Genomic DNA, 16,047 nt, shown 5'->3' on the forward strand with positions numbered 1-16,047 from the left:
ACCCCCCATCACTGAGTATTAAATAACTCACCCCATTGTTTTACTATGTGCAGATAAGTAAAGCTACAAGATTGTGTGGCTAGTGTCATTTCGTTGGACGAGCACACATTTGGCATCCGATAGGGTTCCATCCCATTGGTCACTCCGTTGAGTTCGAACTATGTTAGCTTTCGCTGGTGGTACTAGTTTCCCAACCATGTATATTTAGGTCTGTTTAGGCACGATGATGCCATTTATATGTATATAAGGGTTGTATGATACAAACCCGCTATGATGACCAATGTATGGCCTTGTGAGAAATGTATTAAATATTGTGTATGAACTATGTGCAAAGGAAATATTTATGTATTTAAATTTAAATATTATATGAATGTATGAGATTGAAAATCCTTTGGCAATGTGAATATGTTTGGCAATTTTGACGTTTGCTTGGGTTTGACTTGCCAGACTTGTGCACCAGTCACAAACCCCTGAGTTTGGGTCATGACACCTAACTATACTATTTTGGATTGTCACCACAAGAAAGTAAAGTTTGAGTACCTCAAAGAGATGTCGTTCTATATTCAGGGAGATCGAAGCATGGCCTCGAGTAGTGTGGTGTCGGCCATGACCCTCATTAAATTCATGAGACACGGATGCCAAGGATTTTTGGCAACAGTCTTGGATATCTTGGTGGATGTGGGTAATGTGGCAAATATGCCAATTTTGGGAGATTATGTTTATGTGTTTCCGTAGGAGTTACCTGAATTACTTCAAAAAAAAGTTGTCAATTTTGCATACGTAAATATACGTATCGAACAAGTAATACAGTGATGAAGTAGAGTATCGTTCACATGAAAATTTGTTCCTAATTCTTTACTAAGGGCTAAAATTTAGTGTAGTGTTGGCTATGACCCTCATTAAATTCATGAGACACGGATGCCAAGGATTTTTGGCAATAGTATTGGATACCCAGGTGGATGTGGGTAATGTGGCAAATGTGCCAATTTTGAGAGATTATGTTGATGTGTTTCTGTAGGAGTTACCCAAATTACTTTCAAAAAGAGTTATCGATTTTGCACATGCCAGTATATGTATCAAACAAATAATATAGTGATGAAGTAGAGTATCGTTCTCACGGAGATTTGTTCTTAAATCTTTACTGAGAACTAAAATTTATAAAACAAATTATTCTTATTTAAGTAATCCAAAAATTGAAGAAAAACTAATTAAAAACAACTAAAATCAACACTAAATAAACTAACAAACTAAATAAGTTGAGAAAAGTAGTATATTAAAGACCTAAGATTATAAGTTCATCCAATATTTCATTTGATACTAACTTTTTTTGTTATTTATCTTTCCTTGGTAGTTTTATTAACCTAAAATTCAAAATTATAGACAAGTCTCCATCGAGTTGCTTGTACAAATACGTAACTTAATTAGTTTACTATATGTCTATATGAATCAATTAAATTAAGTTCATTAAGCAAGTGTCTTAATGTGACTATGTATGGCAATTGATGTATGTCTACCCAAATTATGAATCAGATCACTTAAGTGACACGAACATACACTATTTAAACCTTAATTCAATCTAAAATTTCTCTGTTGAGTCTCAATTAGATTCACAAATCGATTAATTATTGGTCAGACAATTAAAAGTACTAAGAACGAATTTGAATAAGTAAAATTACATCTATTCATAATAAATAAAAGAGAAAATTTATATTCATGAAGCCCAAAACTTATCTTGACCTTGCCACCAAGCAAAAAAATGGGTAATTTTCAAAATTTTTTTTGAATATTTAATGTTTTTAATTTATTCAAAATTGAATAAAATTATTATAAGTGTTTCATAATTAAAACATAAAAACAAAAAAGAAGCCTTCCATATCATTTTACTCAAAAATTATTTTCAAAAATTATTTCATAAATTACCTAATTATTTCTTGGATGATTTAAAGAGTGAATTTTATAATTTTATAAATAATTTTATGAACAAATAAACATATAAACCGTTTAGGAAATGCTGAGATTATGATTAACTAATTATAGCCACCATCAGATTATTCGGATCCCCTCCATCAAACTCCGAATCATTTCTCTGATTCCCCCCCAAATACCAAACCGAATCCATTCCTTTACCCTACAACGGGTAACCTCATTTCCAATTGCGTTTCTCCAAAGCGGAAACCGGCCATGGCCGCCGCCCCTAATCCTCGCTCCTCCTCTTCTAACCCTCCTCCTCCGAACCGTTTCGTCTTCTCCGCCGATTATCCGCCCCGAGTCTCGCTCACTCCCAGTCAATTCAACTACTGCTCTCAGGCTCTCAAATTGTTTTCCGAAAAGCTCCTGATGCCCCACGAAATTACCCGAGAGTTCGCTCGCTTGCAGGTGCCTCCATTCCTAATATTAATTAGTTTTTGCATTTATATATTGTTTTCCGGAACTGGGTTTTTAATTTTTGTGTTATTATTTGTAGGCAAATAGGATTAGACCTTCGGAGATGGCGAGGAGCTGTACAGTGGGTCTTAACAGTGTAAATTTGAACAAGAATCGATACTCTGATGTTGTACCATGTACTTAAAAAAATGTTTATATTCTTTCTTAAGTAAATTTCCTTGGTTGATTAGTTTGTGTTAATCATTAAGAATTTTTTTTTTGTCAAATTGAATTTTATTGAGCGGACTTCCTTTTAATGGTTTCAGTTGACAAAAATAGAGTTGTTCTTAACTCATGTAAAGATTACAGACCAGCTGCAAAGGGTTATATCAATGCCAGCTTCATCACGGTAGATTTCTATGTTCTTTATATTTTAGTTGAAAGGAATTTATATAGGGTATTTGGTACTACTTTCATCCATTTTGACCTTTTTAGGATTGTAATGTTTTTAATGTAGACTTCTTCGTCAGAGAACATTTCTCAGTTTATAGCCACACAGGGTCCAATACCACATACCTATGAAGACTTCTGGGAGATGGTGATCCAACGTCATTGCCCTGTCATTGTGATGCTTACTCGGTTGGTTGACAATTATAAGGTACTTCATTCTGTAGGGGCTTATCAAAAGAACTTCATTCTGTAGGGGTTGATGTGAACCTTTTGGTACCTTGAGAGTTGAAAATGGTTGAGTTTGACTATATGCTGTTTCTAGTCCAAAATATTCATGGTTTGCAGCTATGCATGTCTAGTTAAACCAGATTGTTCATCTTTCCAGGTTTGGTTGGCTTATATAAGTAGTTGGTTTTATGTGCTGTTTGTGTGTGATGCAACTAAATACTGTTTTCTTTTTTCAAAATATGATCTAGATGATTATTTATTGTATCACCATCATTTCACAGGAGATGAAAACTTGCTCTTGCATTCTTTCAAAACCACTGGAACACGTAGGCTCATACTCTTTTTCTTTCTTTTGGTCAAAAGGTAGATTGATATTTATTAATATGTATGTTCATACCATATGAGCAAATCCTATTGGTTTTAATATCATATGAACAAATCCAATTGGTTTTCTTTTGGGAGTATACTTGCTGGTTGTAATGTGATTTAAATAAGAGATGCAGTAATTATGAGGCAGCTTTGTTGTTTAGTCTCTTTATCACTCATTATATATGTTTTCATTTCTTAACTCTCTTGCCTGTGGACTGTACAGAAAACCTTAAGAAGCTCCTGAAGTTATTATCTGAATTAGTTGTTTTTGATGTCGATATTTTCAGTGATGATAGAGAGTTTTGTGTCATAACATTTTTCCTTTACACTTTTTGGTTGAGTAAGCACAATTTCATGTTTCTAGTCTTCATTTTGGTTTTCTCTTTTTTTTTGGTTTATTCTTATTTAGAATTTATCCTGTGCAGGTGGTAAAGTGTGGAGATTACTTTCAAGTAGAAGGTGTTCCTAGACAATTTGGTAATATCTGTATCGATACAAAATGGATACAAGCAACAGACACCTCATTACTGCTACGCAGCTTGGAAGTAAATTATAGCGAGGTATGATTTTTGTTATTCTTTAAAAAGAACTTGCAGAAGAAATGCTAATAATGGTTTGTACTGCAATGGCCAAAAGGCTGGAGGTTATTCTTAAGAGAAAAGAAAGTTTTTCCATCTAATAATAACCTATTCATATATTTCTTTTGTAGTGTATTTGATAGAAGATTGCAAAATGCATAGTTCCCTTCAGGATTTTGTTGGATTCTTAATACTTTTCCTTTGGAAGTATTAATTCCCAAAATTAGCCTGGAGCCTTAGCCTTTATTAATAACTTCTTTTAGTAATTTTTTCCCTAGTAACCTCAGAACAGATTCTGGAGTGACTTTGTAAGTTGGATATATTATTAATTAATTGTTATGGAAGGTATTGGAATACTGAAGCGAAATTTAAAGTCATTCTTGTTTGTCAAGTTAAAGTATAATGTTGTGAGTAGTTACTCTGAAGAAAGTGGACAATCAGTTCCTGTTATTGCAATATATTATACAGAGACTGAGGCTAATGCCATAAGAGGACTCTTCTCTTACTTTAACCCCCTAAAAAATTCATTCTTCCAAGGTGAACTAATTTTCTATGTCATATAGTATTTGTTTAAGATTTATTACAGATCAGATTCTAGATCACTTGTATCTGAGTTGGCATCAACCATGGATGCTAAGAATTGAATACAGTGCTTTCAAGTTGACTGTTTAAGTTGAAGGCTTTATTTTCAATAATAGAATTGAGATACAATGATGGCTAGAGATTGCTGAGAGCACCATATTTGAAGTTAGAAACACTCTTGATTTATTTATTTTATGATGAGTTGAAAATTGTTTAAAGCTAATTGAGCTATGTTGCTTTTATTTTCTTTTTTGGGATGATTAAGATTTCTGATAGCTGAAATTGAGAATGATTTCTCAACAGCTTTAGAAAGGATGTGGGAGTTCGAGGAAAATTCTTTTATCAAATTGAACAAAGATTTTGGATAAATTTCTGAAAGGATGTTAGTCTCAAAAAACCTTCATTGTGTACAGAATATAGTTTGAATGTAACCCAGGCAAAGTGGTAGAAGACTTGATAATTAAGTGTTAGCTATTGCTGAAGGATTTGGAGATCATGGAAGAGATGTGCAACCCTATAACATGTTTTAGCTGTAAAGGCAGGTTATACTTTTTATTGGTGCCATCAGAAAGGTGGTGGAATTTGGGAGGAAGAACTGGTCAAATAAATATGATGTCAGGTAGTGATTGAGTTTCGTAATTAAGGTTGATAGTGATGTTAAGTCTTAGACAGTGATATAATGTGGTAAGTCTTTGCAAGTTTCATGAATCAGGAAATTTTGTTTTTGCTCTTCATGTATGCCTCTGTATTCCTTTAGATGGGAGGTGTCGAACCTCAAAGATAGTGAACCAGTTTTCTTAATTTGAAATTAAAAAAAGGAAAAGTGAAAGCAAAGGACTAGAGATAATAACTAATATGATGAGCTACGTCAGCCAATTTATAACCTGACATGTCCTAAAATGTGGAACTAAGTAAAATCAACTGATTATCATGTATGCTATGCTGTAGCTGCCCTTGTTCCAGCTATCCTCTAAGCTCCTGCCCTAAACATGAAACCAGGGTGCTTGTTAAGTATGAGGATCACATGCAAAGTTAACTTACTCTGATAAAGGACTTTGATTGTTAAAGGCATTTGCCTAATTATATATGTATTCCCCCTTGGCCCATTTTCTTTCTCTAAATTTTGGCATACAAGCCACTAGGCAACTTAATTACTGAATCAGTCATCCAGTGCCTCGGAAACAATGCAGCTTGGTTGGAGGGACCGGTTGAAGAAGGCATTGACTACTTAAGATTACATCCGTTAAACATCCAACTTCTTTATGTTTTAAAGAAATCACTAGGCATGAGATAAACAAAGTTTCCTTTAGTTGTTAGGTGAAGTAAAATTGCTGAGGAGTTTCACTCTAGTGTGATATGGGTTATCTTACAGTATAGTAGCTTATAACAAAAAAAAAAAAGATCTTACAGCATGGTACTTGTACACATTGTTTTCAACTGTAAATTTTCAGTAATGTGATGGTTGTTTGGCCATCCTTCTTTAAAACAGTTTAGAAAAATTGGTAGGGAAGATTTCACAGCCTTGCCTCCCCTGTGGGGGTAAAAAAGAAAAACAAAAAAGCGTATCGCATTTCTAAGGTAAAATGTTTTCTCTATTTATCTAGAAATTGAAAAGCAAAATACTTCTTTGTTGTCATCTAAATAACCGGTTGCCTGATCCTTTGTTATCATCTTGCAGTCAGAGGACCCTCCGGTATCGGTTTTGCACATTCAATATCCTGAATGGCCTGACCATGGAGTTCCTGTAGACACACTTGCTGTCCGTGAAATCTTGAAAAGGGTACTAAAAGTACCACCAAATCTTGGCCCTATAGTGGTGCATTGCAGGTTCAGCTCATCTTTATTACTTTAAAATATTGTTCAAGGATGTTAAAGTCAATCATATATATCCCTGAGACAATTTCTCTCTGACTCAGTGCAGGTATTGGGAGAACTGGAACATACTGTGCAATTCATAACACAATCCAGAGAATCCTTGTTGGGGACATGTCTGCGTTGGACCTTGCTAATACCGTATCTACGTTTAGGTCTCAGCGTATTGGAATGGTTCAAACCATGGTATTACTTCCTTCCATGTTTAGAACTTCACTTTTAAGTTAAGTACATCTGATTTCTGTACACAATTTCAACTTGCTAAGCTATTAGGATATTCTGAGTTCCTGAAAGAGTATGGAGCTGTATGGAACTTATGGTCGGTACTCATTAGTGATGCTGAGTAGGCACTGAAATTTTACTGGAGACCTTGCAGTAATCAGAACAAAAGAGAGTAATAAGCAACACATATCTATATGGATCTTTTTGCACATTGTGAGTACAATGTAGTTGGCACACTGATTAGAAATGCTTTAAGCAACTATTTAAAGATATCGTTGCAATTAAAGTTTCTATCTAAAAAAAGTATGCTTCTGAGAGTTTTAGTAGGGTGTGCTCTGTTTCGTATTAATGTTTTTTTCTTGTAGTATTAATGAAAGAATCATCTTTGGTGAGTAAAGATATTAACCGTCAAGAAAATAATTTGATAATTGTTTGATTACGGACTGTATTATACTAAAGTTATATATTGCTCATAATCTTTAGCTCACATGGTCACATAAATAGGATAGCTCTTTGATCCAATTCTTGACAGAAACTATTAGTATATGGAAAGAATAAATCCCTATTCTTCTCCTGTAGTCCAATTTGTTAAGAATCAAAATGAGAAGGTGCTTCACATTCTGTTCTAATGAGAGTTTTTGACCAAGCCTGATTACGTTATATTTTTCCCCTGCACATCCTTGTTTTCCAAATTATGAAGTTTTGACTGACTCTTTCTCTGCTTACCGTTTAATAGGATCAATATATTTTCTGCTACAAAGCGATTGTTGATGAATTAAGAGACCTCGTCTCAGAGTTCAGCAGTGAATACAGTTCAAAATGGTTTGTTCTTTGAGTCTCTTGAATTTTCTTGAATTTTTACAGAACTATTTATTACATGACCAACTGTCTTAGACCTGTTTTTTGACACATGCAGTATAAAGTCTAAAATGTATTTACTAATACAATGGCTGCTTCTTTTCTTTTTTTTTTTTTTTTTTTGTCTTTTTTCATTGGCAGCTAGATTTCTCCCAACTAAAGCTGATTCTGATTCAGCAACGAGAAGCACAGCATTTGCTTATTTCTCTTAAGTTGGAGAAATGCATATTTAATGATACTTCCTCTATATCCATCTGTTTCTAAAGCATCTTGGGGTTACATGGCATCCTGGAAATAAAGAATACTTCTAATCAATTACTTCAGTTGAGCTTAGTTTCAAGGTTGCAGCAGTTGCCAAATTTAGGAATATGGACAGAAACTGTTTTACCCACCCTTGACTCCATTCCAGAACCAGGTTGCATATGGAAAGGGCCTGTTTGTTCCTATATCTCTCGTCTTTATGATGGATTAATGATAATTTGAACAAGGTTATGTATTTCCAAACCCAGTCTTTTATTTGTGGACTTTATTTGTTGATCAAGTATTTGTATATTAATGATACTTGTATTTGTCAATGTTAATTTCATACACGTTGCAACAGCTGACATGGTAGAGAGACGAAAATAGTCTTGTTTCGTTATTTTGATAAAATGGGAATTACTTGGTAGGTTGGTCAGTTGTGGTACTGAGCTGCGATAATGGAATTCCAAACTTTGGTATCAGAACTGAAGTCTGATAGGCTGTTGATTGGGTTAGAGTCCAGACAGTAAATGCTTACTTGTCTACTCTTCAAGTGCTGGAATGATGATGGTATCTTGATCACGAGATTACCCTGTCAACAGGTGGAATCTGTGTTCCATTACCTGAACCTTACGGCACGCATGCATTGTCCATTTAACATGATCGTAATCTGTCGTAACTGATACTTTTAGAGGATAGTTGTGGGGTGATCTTTAGACCTTAATGACCTCAAAACCTTGAGCATCAAGCATTTGCCGGTATGAAAAGAAGTGTCTAGTCTGGTATGTGATGTTTGGATTCTTCTTGCAGTCCCTACCATATTGATATAGTTGAGAATCCAAATGTGAAAATTTCAATCAAAGGTAGGGTAGGATTATTTATCATCAAAGTAATCAATTTATGATGATAATGATAGGATTTGGTTCAAGCAACAAAACCAGGAGTTCTCCTTCAAGTTACCACAAACATCGAAAGAAAGCAAACAAGATGCAGCGATTCAAGTTACCAGGAAGACCATACTAACAAAATTTGTGCGAGATACAAATGAACCATGTCAAATTCAATCTTTTGTCTAAATTGAAAAATTAATCATTTTGTAACGAGAGATAAATTATGTCACATCCAATCTCTTCTTCAATCGAAAAATTAAAAACTTTATCAATATCTTGTAAATCCAAATGCATTTAAAATTAAAAATAAAATTTGTGCATCAAACTCCAATCATTTGTCAAAGAGAATACGCATGACACTTCGACATCCCGGTCCCCTCTTATTCCTAAGAACCTCTCTAACATCCTTCTCATCAGGCACAAATCCCTTCCCCTTCATCCGTTCCAAAAAGTCCTTAGCCTCATCCACCTTCTCCACCCTGGCAAACGCCTCGAAAACCGCCGTGTAAGTACCTGCGTTAGGCCTAATCCCTCTCTCTAACATCTCCATCAGATACTTCTTTGCATCCCCAAGATGCTTAGCATCTCCAGCAGCAAGGCCTTTGATGAGAACAGTGTAAGTGTAAGCATTGGGTGCAACCCCAGATGCCAACATCCGCATGAAACCTTTGAGAGCTTCTTTACAATGACCAGCATTGGCATAAGCTTCAATAACAGCTGTATGAGCAACCACGTCTGGCATTTGACCCTTGTCTTTAAACTGGGAAAAGAGCTCCAATGCTTCATGGGTTAGCCCGTCTTTTGACAATGCATCGAACATCTTAACGGCGTTGTCGATAAGGCCATCACTTCGCATATCATGGAACACTTGTTGCAGGTTTTTGGGGTCTTGGGGTTCTTCAATAATGGGCTTTTTGTTAAAGGGATCGTAAGGAGGAGGGAGTTTGGACTTGTCCAATTCCTGCTTTCTGGAAACTTCTTCAGAGTCTGAGTCTGAGTCTGAGAGGGAAAAGTTGACCTTGGTGTTGATTCTTTGGGTATGGTTTGGGGGTTGGGAAGAAGAGGAGAAGGGTGATGAGAGTAATGTAAATCTATGGGTTGTTGTGGGTAGACAAAGTGAAGAGGAAATGTGGATTTTTGGGTTAATGAGTGAGGGAAAGAATGTTGGAAGTGAGAAGAAATTTGTCTTTCGGATGAAGGAACGCAAAGAAGAAGGATGTTTAGATGACAAAAGGAAGCAAGACATTATTGCCTTAGCCATGGCCGTGGATGACATTATTTGCAGGACTAATCAAAGGAGAGGACAGTTCAAGAGCTGGACGAAGGAGAGAGTGAATGGAAGTGTCTAGGACAGGGAGGGGAGTTTTCTTCGGATTGCTGTACTCGAACCTCAAATACCTTAATCATCTTTATAAAAGTAAACAATATTAGTTAGTAAAAGCTACCAAAAATATTGTCACGTCACTTGAACATATCATTTTATTATTTATTATAATATATTCACATTAAAATTAATGATTTCATTAACATCAATTAGTTAAGTATTAATTAAATTTATTTGATTCAAACTTAAAACAAAAGTGTGAAAATTTGATGCAGCGAAAGAATAATGATTTTTTTTAATTTTTTTTTTTAAAAATATTATGCCTAAATAAGAAGAGTAGCCAATATTTTTAAAAAATAATTATCTAAATACTATATTTAGTCATAGAACATTACAACTAGGCCTTTTTCTTTTGAATCATGTACACCAATAATTTTATTAGTTATAAAAATTTCTAACCTTGCTTTATTTGTATTTTAATTTTAATGATTAAATTACTTATAAATTCAATCAATAAGTAATTAACTACTAAGTTATATATAAATCCTTTTAAATTTGAATTTCAGTTGCTTATATAAGTTCTCTTAATTCTATTTTAAATTTATTTTCTTATTTAAATATTACCATATAAGTTATAAGATTAACAAAATGTTTATTTTCCCTATTCTATACTTGTAAACTTATATTTTAAGAATTCTTTTGCCAAAATTTAAGAACCTATAAGAGGTATGAATAGCATAGATATTACTATTACCTTTTTCCGTTTTTTTCCTCTAACAAGCTCGTTTCATTAATAAAAAGTAGCTTCCAAAGCTTTATAGTCCAAGATGTTCAACTGGAAAGACAAAAACATAATTCATTAGAAATAACACTTAAATAATCTCAAAACTAATAAATACAATAAAGCTCGTTACATAACATAAAAGAAAGAAGAATATAAGTTGAAGCACTTTCAACACTCCAAGATTGTTTTCACCATCAAGCACAGAGTCGTTTTAGGCCAAAAATAATCCCCATCTTTGCATCATTATAGTAAAACCCATCACCAACACACATTGACATAGTGAGATGATCAACTCCCGTTTTTGCAGGTACATCTGCAAAGTGATTTCCCTTATAAATCTGTTAATATTTGACATCACCAACTATCTTCTGCAACTTGTCAATATCAACAAAAACTTTCCACAAAGCCCATGGGCTCGTATCCAAGAGAGTGCAACACAAGAATCTGACTAAATAATCAAAGATTTCATACCTTTCCATGGAGAATCAACATAAAAATGTAAAGCATTTCGAGTTGTTAAAATTTTAGCATAATTAGACTCTTGTTCACAAAAGGGACCAAAGAATAAGCTTAACATATTACCAAAACAATCTCTAAGCACTTCCCACAAGCCATCAAACTGGATTTTCATTTAGCGGAATTATCAATATTAAATTTCAATTCATCCTTCATAAGGAGAATCCAAACAATCCCTTATTCTTGGGCTATTCTCTATATAGAGTTTATTAAGCATCTGAGGCATATTTGTCACAATCTAATCTTTGGCTATAATTGACACAAGGGTCTACATAGGTATAACCCATTAAATCCAAGTAAGCCTTAACAATTTATCACTATCATTGTCACAATCACCAAGCATATACTAGGTGTCTTTAAGCACAGGTTCAATCTAGCACATAGTGTAATATGCATATCAACATATTCATTAATCAAACATCAACAAACAAACATTTAACATATATATATATATATATATATATGCAGCTCAGTTCCACATGCCCATTGGTCAACTGTCTAGCACATTTCCTCGTGCTCAACATTGTCATGTATGGTTCCCTGATTGTAAGTATTATTAATTATCTACTCCCTCACGGTGCTCATTGCAACTATCATGTGAAATATATAAACATTTAAAATACAGCCATCCATGGCTACAAACTAATAAGTCTCAACATGACAAACATTAAACGCAAAGACTCGACATGACACCAGGTGGAGTGTGAAGACACTAGAGGCTTGAAAGAAAGCTCCATCACGCCCACTAAGATATTGGGTGTCAGACTCCTCCACAAGGTGGCAAGCCAAGAAAGCAAGCTGCTGATCTGCAACAATCAAGTACATCTTTCGTGTGTGTGAAACCCCAACTTTTTATACAACGTTAAAAAGGTAAATTACTTGATGAGCTTAGGAATTTTCTTTTAAATCAAACTATTCTTGATTTTATCCTTTAAAATACACCATTTTATGTTAGTAGACTTATCTGGAAAATGGGAGAGGAAAATAAGTTCAAAATAGCCTATTTTTCCAAAACATGACATAAAGGGTTGGTTTTTCCGAAAGAAAGGTCAATCCTTGGGGGCCAGACAAGATTTTAGGTTTTAAACCCTCTGGTTCCCATTTTCCTCTTCACACCTCTTTTCTCCTCTCTTCTTCACTCTTTCTCTTCTCTTTCTATCTTTTCTCAACTCTCACAAAAAACAAAGCTTCAAACCTTAGATTGAAGTTTATCTAAGGTAGGATTTTATCTCTTTAATTCTTTAAATATCATGGGTTTTCAATTTCAACTTTCTTTAATGTTTTTCTCTCTCTAACTTCTAGGTTTTGTTTAAATCTTGATGCACCAAGCTCACCAAGGTAAGAACTAGTTAGTGTAATAAGCTCAATATGTGGAAGTCCAAGAAAAGGTGAATTGGATTCTTTTAAATTCTTTCCGAAAACAAGATAATGAACTTTTTCTTTTGCAAATTCTTTTCTTTGAAAACTTATTCAGTATGTTAAACACTTTTGAGTAAAGAATTTTGGCACAAATACTTTTGAGTAAGAGCGAAGAACAAGAACACACCAATTTTTATAAAGGTTTGGCTTCTTTGGCTACGTCTTCTCCCTTAACTCACTAAGGAGTTTCAAGTCCACTGTGAAAAATGCCTTTTCATGGTTCAAGTACAACCTTTAAACAAATCTTTTCAAGGATAAGATTTAACCTATCTACCTTTCCAATGTTTAAAGTATAACCAACAACATCCTACCTTTTAATAGTTAAGGTATAACCTTCACAATAGTTGAGGAAATGAAGTGTAGTGAGCTAGAGTGCCTTTTAAAAGCTGATAAGCTAGATGGGTTTAGAGGTTACACAAAGTGGGTACAAAGATATAGAAGAAGTTTTAGCTCAATGAATGCTAAGAGGAAAACTTAAATGCAAGTAAGACAGAAATAAATGAACTTGAGATTTTAAGGATGCTCTCTTGCTTAGAAATGTTTTTTTAGAGTCTTATTAGCTTTTAGAATAAGTGGGAAGCTTCAATTTATAGTACTAAAAGCATTTGGAGCCATTAGGACTCATTCATTGCAAAAACTAGCTATTGGGAGCATTAAATGCAAGTCTGTTCCGTCTTAAGGACCAACCCTTTAAGTTGGCGGGTCGATCATTTTTTGGAAATGTCCTTCAATTATAACTAAGGGTTTGACCTTTAAAATAAGAAGGGTCAATCCTGTGCCACATAGCTTGGGACAAAATCCTTTCTATTTCGAAAGGATAGACCTTTTAAAAGGGAAAGGTTGATCCTCACACTTTCGTGTGAGAACTTAGCTTTCTGTCTTTTCAGGGATCAACCTTTTAAGCATAGGGGATCGATCCTTTCATTTTAGAGACCTAGCTTTTTTTTTTTTTACTTTTAAGGATCGATTTTTAGTGATTTGGCTTCTCTTTTCTAACTTCCAAGGATTAACCTTTCAAGCTTGAGGGGTTGATCCTTTTCTTCCAATGACTGAAATTTAGCTCTCTGTTTCACAAGGATTGACTTTTCAAAAATGGAAGGTCGATCCTTACAATTGAACTTTGATATTTTAGGTGCTTTTGAATGTCTTTTAAGTACTATCAGTTTGCCAAAACCTTTCTAAAACTTTAAGGGATATTTTCATAACTCAAAAACATTTCAAATGACTTGTTTACTAATTTTGATCATTTAATTTTGTCAGTTAAAAATATGGATAAATTTTAAAGCTAACAATCTCCCCTTTTTTGATACGACAAAATTAGGAGAAAAAATTTTCTTTGAAAAACTCCCCTTAACTTTGTTAGCTTAAAAGCACTTGCTTTTGTAAAATTTAAAACTAAAAAATAGTGGTTTTAAAGGTGATTTTTCATGAATTACTCCCCACCAATATGTGCACTAAATTTTCAAAAAATTTCTCAGTCGTAAGTTGTGTAAAAGAGTTTACAAATATGCTCATAAATATTCCTCTTTTTATTATATCAAAAGGAGGTTGACAAGAGAGTCTCATCAATTTTAAAGTCACAATATACCAATATAATAGAAGTGAAAATCATTAATGTTACTCATATTATAAAAGAAACATTCATTGATCAAACTAAATATAATACGAGGAAAATGTAAGCATAATCAAATAAAACACCATAAGTTTAAATGTACGAGAAACATAAGAGAACATTAACATAAAAGATAACATAAGCATATCTAGTAATGTGACAATGCAAGTGAGTCATCCAATCACAAGTGTAGTTCTTTCGAAAAGTGCTTCTCAAGTTGTTCTTCCAATGATCATTGATGTTGTAGTATTCGTTCAATGGTGAAATCAAATCATCGAATTGAGAATCAATATCATGACTAGCTTCATCAAACATAGAATCAATGGTGGACTAAAGAAGCTCAAGACAAGAATTAACGGTGTTAAGACGTGAATCCATGTTATCGAGACATCTCAATATTAGAGTTTCCATTGTGTCCATATGGCCCATCATAGTGAAAAGCATCCTCAACATTGAAGACATTGCTAAGAATAATAGCAAGCTCAACGTACATATATATTTATATACGCACCTCATAGAATAATAGAAATCTCAACATGTGTGTGTATTTATATATTTATATATATACATCATATGGAGTAATAGCGAGTTCAACATGTGTATATATTTATAAACACATCACATGGAATAATAGCAACTCAAGGTATGTGTGTGTCTATATATATATATATATATATATATATATATATATATAATATGTATATATTTATATATACCATATGGAATAATAGTAAGCTCAACGTATGTATATATTTATACGCACACCACATAGAATAATAGTAAACTCGGAAATGGAAAAGCTTGTTTCCATAAAGTCATTTATAAAACATTTATTCATATGTGCCTATTTCACATTTCATAATATATCAAAAACATTTTCTAGGCACATTTCATCAAAACAGCTTTCATGCATTTCTAAAAAAACATTTTATGAAAACCCACTCACCTGGTATGCCACCAATCACAAATACAAAACCACCTAGCTCAACTCCTTTAACTACTATCTCTCAAAGCTTCAATGGGACCTAAAGCAATAAATCATGAAATAAATTTCCAACACTCTTTTTTAGCTTAACATTTACACTTAGATGTTTATTGACTGTTCACTATCTATCTTCTAGTACTAGGTCTAGATTTACTTAACATTTGCATCACCCATACATAGTTCACATACTTGATTCCCAATGATATCTTACTACTTCTTTTTACAATAAAAATCCACCATCATTTACTCAATCTTTCTCAAACAGCTTAATTTGAAACTAGTCAAGTAAATGTCAATTGCACATTTTAACATCAAATCTCTTAATTCATGGCACAGCTTTGACAACACAATTATATATATATATATATATATATATATATATATATATATTACATTTAACTAGCCTCAACAAGACAATTTAATTGATAATTCTTCAACTTCAATACACAATCTCATTAACACAATTTAATAAATATTTGTCTAGGAATTTAGTGAAAGGAAGCATGGTGTTTGGGATCTCACATCACTTGGTTGTATGTTGTTCAATTTACTATGTAAGTGTACATATCGTTAAGAAGTAAAATAGTGAAGAGTAGAGTATTGTTCCTACAAGGAATTGTTACCAAAATTCGTTAATTACTAAAATTGTAACAATTTAATCTTATTCAAACACTCAATTTAAATTTATGAAAATAATAGTAAAATGAAACTAAAGCTAGCAATAAAAATGACAATTTAAACTTGAGAAATCAAT

At 33.4% G+C, this 16,047-nt stretch overlaps 2 protein-coding genes across 3 annotated transcripts; one reads left to right on the forward strand and one right to left on the reverse strand.

Annotated features, from left to right (window-relative positions):
* Positions 2,004–8,123, forward strand: LOC18593127 (protein-tyrosine-phosphatase PTP1). Of its 2 annotated transcripts, none has more exons than XR_001929134.1 (9): positions 2,004–2,376; positions 2,465–2,561; positions 2,691–2,773; positions 2,882–3,022; positions 3,837–3,971; positions 6,250–6,398; positions 6,493–6,629; positions 7,402–7,487; positions 7,665–8,123. XR_001929134.1 is itself a non-coding variant. In XM_007020187.2 (9 exons), the coding sequence occupies exons 1-9, from the start codon at positions 2,182–2,184 to the stop codon at positions 7,666–7,668; spliced, it is 1,032 nt and encodes a 343-aa protein (XP_007020249.2). In that variant the 5' UTR covers positions 2,005–2,181; the 3' UTR covers positions 7,669–8,123. The 2 variants fall into 2 exon arrangements, 1 of the variants encoding a protein (XP_007020249.2); XM_007020187.2 differs by having other exon boundaries at positions 2,005–2,376; positions 6,488–6,629.
* Positions 8,816–10,028, reverse strand: LOC18593128 (pentatricopeptide repeat-containing protein At4g38150). The gene has a single exon (XM_007020190.2). It carries the CDS (start codon positions 9,927–9,929, stop codon positions 8,985–8,987), a length of 945 nt encoding a protein of 314 aa, XP_007020252.2. The 5' UTR covers positions 9,930–10,028; the 3' UTR covers positions 8,816–8,984.

Source organism: Theobroma cacao, chromosome 8, assembly GCF_000208745.1.
Source record: "Theobroma cacao cultivar B97-61/B2 chromosome 8, Criollo_cocoa_genome_V2, whole genome shotgun sequence".
In the NCBI taxonomy this organism is placed as follows: domain Eukaryota; kingdom Viridiplantae; phylum Streptophyta; class Magnoliopsida; order Malvales; family Malvaceae; genus Theobroma; species Theobroma cacao.